The 6,404-nt window shown below is 47.7% G+C and overlaps 1 protein-coding gene across 1 annotated transcript; it reads right to left on the bottom strand.

The window, feature by feature from the left end:
• Positions 1 to 3,808: 3,808 nt before the first annotated feature.
• LOC123124575 (uncharacterized) lies at positions 3,809 to 6,069 on the bottom strand. The gene is made up of 3 exons (XM_044545160.1): positions 5,430 to 6,069; positions 4,788 to 5,118; positions 3,809 to 4,214 (listed from the first exon to the last, which is right to left on the bottom strand). The coding sequence occupies exons 1-3, from the start codon at positions 5,955 to 5,957 to the stop codon at positions 4,129 to 4,131; spliced, it is 945 nt and encodes a 314-aa protein (XP_044401095.1). The 5' UTR covers positions 5,958 to 6,069; the 3' UTR covers positions 3,809 to 4,128.
• Positions 6,070 to 6,404: the final 335 nt, after the last annotated feature.

The raw sequence follows: 6,404 nt of genomic DNA, 5'->3' as shown, positions 1-6,404 counted from the left end.
TGCACACATCGAAAAAAGCCCTTTTTTGCTGTGATAAATAAGCATTGGTCTTTTGCACGAAAAAATTGCCATGGGATTTTGCCAATATGAAAAAAGTTGCCATGTTCAAGTTTATGTTTTCAAATGGCGCAAAAATGAAGTAATGGCAAATTTGAATCTTTACGTAGTGGCAAAAAAATGTAAAACACACACAAAAAGTGTACCATATATTGTTTGGGAGAAATTGCCATGTTTCTTAAAAGTAATTTACCGTGGTTCCATGAATGACGAAAAAGTAAAAAAAATCCATGGATCATATGTAAAGCAAAAAATGCAAGGAAATTAGAGTAAATTGGCATCGTCCCATAAAAGTTAATTTGCCATGAAAAAAATTGCCACTAGCGATTATATTGACATGTATGCAAAAGCTAAAGATTACAGTGGCAATGTAGGTAATTTTGCCATGTGAAAAAGGTAAAATTTGCCATGGAAGAAAAAGTAAAAATCTCACAGAAAAAAGGAGGTTAAAAAGAAATTGACATGGCATTATAATTAAATTTGCCATGTCAATATAGTAAAAATTGCCATGGCAAATTAAAAGAATTTTTTTCCATATTTTTTATGCCATTTAAAGGTACTATATTGCCATGGTAACATAGGTAAATTTGCCATGTCAAGAAGAAAAAATTGCCATGAAAAAAGTAAGTAAAATTGTCACTAAAAACAACACTTGCCATGGCAAAAAACAATTTTTTAATGAAGGAAAAAGTCATTAAAATTTTGCCATTGTAAATTTCTTTCTTTTAGATAAATACTTTTGCCATGGCAAAATCATGCACAAATTTTTAGATAAAATTTGCCATGTTATTTGGTGAATTTGCCATGGCTAATTCACTTTACGGCGCATGGCAAGTTTGTTTCTTTTATATATTTTTTTTTGCCATGACAATTTCACGCACATTTTTTAGATAAGGTTTACTAAAAGTTGCCATATTACTTGCAGATTTTGCCATGGCAAAAAGTGTTTTTAGATTTTTGCCATATCGTGAATACAAAACTCTTGCTAGAAAATTAGAGTAAATTGCCATAGTCCCATAAAAGTTAATTTGGCATGGAAAAAATTGCCATTAGAGATTATATTGACATGTATGCAAAGGTTAAAAATTGCCATGGCAAAATTTGCAAGCAATATGGCAACTTTTAAAAAAATCTCACAGAAAAAAAGAGTTTATTTTTTTTGCCATGCCGTTATAATTAAACTTGCCATGTCAATATAGGAAAAATTGCCATGGCCAAATTAAAAGGCAATTGTGCCACCTTTTTCTTTTTCATTTAAAGGCACTATATTGCCATGGCAATGTAGGTAAATTTTCTATGTTAAAAAGGTAAAATTGCCATGGAAAAAATAATATTGGCACCAAAAAACAACACTTGCCATGGCAAAGAACATTTTTAATGAGGAAGTATTAAAATTTGCCATGGCAAATACATATGAACAGTCCCGACTCCCAAATGCCATAGAGCTACCCATGGCAATATATATTGTTTTATTACCATGGCAATGAAAAAACATGATTTAAAATGTCATGGCAACAAAAATTGAATCGGCATGGCAACATATTTGTCATGGCAACAGAAAAATTGTCATGTATATAAAGTAAACACAAAAAATATGAAACACAATTCACCATGGCAGATGCATGTGAAAATATTGCCATGTTGTTCTCATTATACTTGTCATGCTTTGTATAAGATAAAGGTGCCATTATATGTATCCGTATACAAAAAAATTGCATGACCCATAAACTATAGAACTTATAAAACTTAACCATGGAAAAATTATTCGAATACATATGAAAAAACACACGATGAATAGGTTGCCGTCATGGTAAACATATGCTTTAGTTGCCATGGCAACATCATCTATAAAACTTAACAGAAGTTCACATGATTTTGGTTGCCATGGCAAATATACTTTTCAATCGCCATGCGTTTACTAGTACGGTTACTCAAGAAATAAAAGTGAGAGTGTAATTACGAAATTGTGATGTGTCTATACTCGGACAAAGACATGGCAATTTTGAAGGTTGATGAACTGAAAAATGAACAGAAGGGGTGAGCAGGATGCTACGTGCAGGTACAGGATCAGAACACCTTGGCAGCCTACAGATACGGGATGCTACCTGCATGTAAATGAAGTTGTGCGGCTCGATGGTGCGGCTGAAGGCCTTGTAGTTCACCCCCGGAGCGCGCGCCTGGTGCTGGTCGCGGCGGCGAGCAGCACCTCGGTCACGTCCTCGTCACTGGCTTCGTTCACATTCGAGCACTGCGCCTGGTGCTGGCCACAACGGCGAGGACCACGCGAATAGAGGCAGACCCGACGCTGGCCGCGTCGGCGTGGGCGAGCAGGCGCGCTCGGCGTCTGCAGATGGCGGCACCTTGACCGGTTCAGGGACGAGCTTGCGGAGGAAGGGGTACCCTGGAGCGGGTCGGAGGCCGGATGGTCAGCGTCGGCGAAGGTCTCGCGGAGGGGGACAACGAAGGTCTCGCGGAGGGGGACGGCCTCGACGCCCGCCGCGACGGCGCAAGCGAGCAGGCCGCGCTCGGCCCCCGCCCACGACCGCACCTCCAGCCGGTCGCGCGGACCAGAAATCGCGGTGGCATGGGCTCATGCCAGTGAGGAGCACGCGGAGGGATTCAACCCGCCGCCAGGGACCTGTCGTGCTCCTCCGCCCCGCCGAGGCCACACACGAGCTCCTCCCCGCGCCGCTGGGGCATCCACCGTACAAGCTCCTCCCGGCCGCGGCCACGCAAGAACTCCTCCGCCGGGGGCGTCCACCGCGCGAGCTCCTCCCGCCGCGGTCTCGAGCTCCTCTGCCGCGGGCACGACCTCATCCGCACACCACCGAGGCCTCCATCGCGCGAGCTCCTCCCGCGCCGACGAGGCGACCACCGCGCGAGCTCCTCCCCGCGCCGCCGAGGCGTCCACCGCGCGAGCTCATCCCCACGCCGCCGAGGCGTCCACCGCGCGAGCTCCTCCCGCCGCGGTCTCCGGTGACACTTGCAGGGCAGCCACCACACAGGAGCTCGTCTCCGCCGCTTGTGATGTGAAGAAAGGGGAAAAAGTGAGCGTTGGCTGGGGTGGGCGAGTGGATAAGCCGATGTGTTCAGTGGTCTGGTCGGTCGTCCCGAACGCTCAAACAAAATGACGTGGCATTGCGCTTTGCATCAAGATTAGTGCGGCTCATCTGACGGTTTAGGACACGTTCGGGACGAGATTCAAAAGTACGGGTCGTTCGGGAGTTATCGATTCCGTAATTCTAATGGTCCACGTTCCTAGTCCGTGAACAACACTGAAACCTAACTGAAAACGGGAAAAATGCTAACAAAAAGATGCCCCTATGGATTTCGCTGCCATGGCAGCGTTTTTTGCAGCCGACTAAATTATACCAACAAGAATGAAACACTTGATAGCGCATTGCTACCTTTATCAGTATTCAGACTACAATAACTATAGCTGAGCGAATGAAATACACACCTGACTGTTCCGAGATTTCCGAGTTCCAGTATTAAGAAACCTAATGGCGTATACAGTGCAGAGACAACGCTTAATATATTGCACATGTACATATGCAATTTCAGGTGAGTTTTGTCCCAGAGCACATGGCAACAACAACAGAGCCAATGAAGACTGAAGACGGTATCTGCAACGTCTATTTTGGTCGGAAGAAAAATATAATCAATGTCAGTGTGCAAGGCAGAATTCAGAGATGCATTCTACCGTGACATTCATATGGGAGCGTGTTTCATATCACTTAAGAAATACCAATAAAAGAAGATATTCATACCCATATCATTCTGAAGGCTGTAAAGTGCAACCACTACTTTGTTCATAGCTCAGAAGATGCTGTAGCCAATGTCAACGTGCAAGACAGGCAACCCTGACAAAACTTTGATTTCTGCCGTTCTACATCATGGAAACTGGATTTCAGTGTCGACTGGAAACTTCAATCCTGGATCAAACACTGAACCTGCTAAAAGTTGGAGTTCAGAAAAAAAGGAAAACGGGATCATTCATCCCTTGTAATCCCTACAAGCTATAAAATCTGGAACAAGTTGCGATGATTTCGAAGAGGGCGCAGTCGGTCGTCAGAGTAGTGGTTCGTCGTCGTCCGCTGGCGCTGCCCGTGCCATCTCCGGTGCCATCACATCTGGGTATATCAGCTCATCATCCGCTGCAGCCACAGATGCAGTCAGTTAGGCACGGCCTGCTGCTAAATGGCAAGTGGTAAAAACTAAAAAGCCCTAAAATGTGAAAGCAGGTAATAGGAAAGAATGCAGAGCAACACAAGGTTATCTGCAACAAGTTCCATTGCATGTAATTAGTTTCAGACCATCTACTGCTTTCTTAGTGCATATCGCTAGTTTCAGATGATCCACATCATTCTTCAGGTAAGCCCTCAACTCTCAGAAATGTCACATTACTAATCAAAACTAAGCCAGCAGAAATCAAGCTGACAAATTCCTAATTCGGAACTGCAAAAGGCATTAGCAGCCACAGGCCACAGTAAATCCAGAAGGTTATCTGGAACAAGTTGCATTGCATGTAATTAGCTTCAGATCATCTACTGCTTTCTTAGTGCATATCGACCCACAACATTCTTCAGGTAAGCCCTCAATTCTCAGAAATGTCAGATTACTAATCTAAGCTAAGCCAGCAAAAATCAAGCTGGCAAATTCGTGATTCAGAACTGCAAAAGGCATTAGCAGCCACAGGCCACGGTAAGTAAATTCAGAAGTACACTGACCTCTTGAGCCGACGCGGAAAATCACGACGTCCAACGGCTCCCGGCTGCGAGGCAGGTTGATGGCCAGAGGGCTCGGCTCCCCGTAGCGACCGGCGCGGACGCAGAGAGTGCAGCTGGAGGCGGACTCCGGAGGGTCCAGCAGGTTCACCACCTGTCCCTTCATCAGGATCGTGTGCCTCCCGGTGTACCGTATCGAGGCCCAGTCGTCCTCGCTGAAGGCGCCGGAGTCGTCGGCCCGCACCCACCGTATCTCCCGCTCCAAGGAGAACCACCGCACCCAGAAGCGGGACAGCGGTGGGCACACCAGGGCGAAGAGCTTGCCCCACTCAGACTGCACATCATCACAAAATCAACTGGAAATCTTGGCACTAAATCTAACTGCAAGCGATGAAAGTTTCGGGCAAGAAACTGCGCTGGAAAGAAGAACTCCAACTGAATTAGTAGCAGAGTTTCTTTTGCAAGAATGATACTGTGATTGATTGATTCTTTCACACGAGTAAGCACGGGAATCAAAGAAGTGCGCCAGAAATAACTCTAGCAGATTTTTTCGCAAGAATGATATTACGACGATCTCAAGAATCACATGCAAAGGACGAGATGACGAGATTGTGGAAGAATGCAGGGGACGAGTAAGGAACTCACATCACGCGCTATCGGGAGGTATGGCCTGGCCTGGAGCCGGGGGACGGCCTCCATCGCCCACTGGACCGCCGTGCCGAGGCTGCTGCAGGAGGAGACGGAGACGCTGGAGCGGCACGGCAGGAGGCACCTCGAGTTGGCGCGGAGGTAGCGCCCGGACGCGTCGTGCAGCAGGAATGCGCCCCGGCCCCGGCGGCCCGTGGCGACGGCCCGCCACATGATGGCGAGGACCTCCGGCTCATCGAAGTCGCGCTGCGCGGCAACCCGGCAGGGGGGAGGGAACGGGCAGAGGGAGCCGCGCGTGCTGGCGTCGGGGGCCCCGAGGTACCGGCCGTAGGCGCCGCGGAGGAGGACGTAGGTCGTGCCGGAGGCGGAGATACGCCGCTGCACTGCCCACACCGCGTTGTACGACCACGACAGGCCGGTGCGGTGGAGGCGGACGGAGCGCCCGTCCTTGGCGGCGTGCACGTACGCTCCGCCGTGCTGCATGCTCCGCAGCCGCACGAAGTCCACTCCCTCGAACACCTCCATCGCTCTCCGCTGCAGACCGAAGCTTCTCTCAGAGAGGGGTGCAGGTGGGTGGCTTTGATTCTCCTCGGCTTTCTTGGTTTCTTGGCGTTGCGAGGAAGACGAGCAGAGGGGAAGAAGAGTTTGTTACGACGGTTTTGTTTAGGCGCCAAGCGGATCGTTTCAAGGAGGCGCCGCTCCGAAGCGCAGGCTCGTTCGCTGACTGGTGGGGCCATCATCCAGTCAGTCCGGTCACTGTATTTCACTGAGGTGTGGGGCTACCACCCCTGGCCCTGGTCAACAGTTGTCAACGCAATTTTCTGACGACAACAAATTAAACCCTTAAGGCCCTGTTTGATATAGCAAAGTAAAAGTGATTTCAAACTATTTTACTACAGCTTTTCGGTATACAATAGTTTTATTTACTTTGATTGAGGTGTTTGGCTACCACTAAAAACTTTGGCATTAATA

The sequence above is a fragment of the Triticum aestivum genome, chromosome 5D (genome assembly GCF_018294505.1).
Source record: "Triticum aestivum cultivar Chinese Spring chromosome 5D, IWGSC CS RefSeq v2.1, whole genome shotgun sequence".
Classification (NCBI taxonomy): Eukaryota; Viridiplantae; Streptophyta; class Magnoliopsida; order Poales; family Poaceae; genus Triticum; species Triticum aestivum.
The sequence above is the reverse complement of the archived record's forward strand: the minus strand, read 5'-3'. Positions and strand labels throughout refer to the sequence as shown.

Coding starts and splice junctions, on each gene's coding strand:
- LOC123124575 (XM_044545160.1), bottom strand. CDS start 5,957: ATGGAGGTGTTCGAGGGAGTGGACTTCGTGCGGCTGCGGAGCATGCAG. Junction 5,119..5,429: donor ACCTCCCGATAGCGCGTGAT/GTGAGTTCCTTA, acceptor GATGATGTGCAG/TCTGAGTGGGGCAAGCTCTT. Junction 4,215..4,787: donor TTTCCGCGTCGGCTCAAGAG/GTCAGTGTACTT, acceptor CTGTGGCTGCAG/CGGATGATGAGCTGATATAC.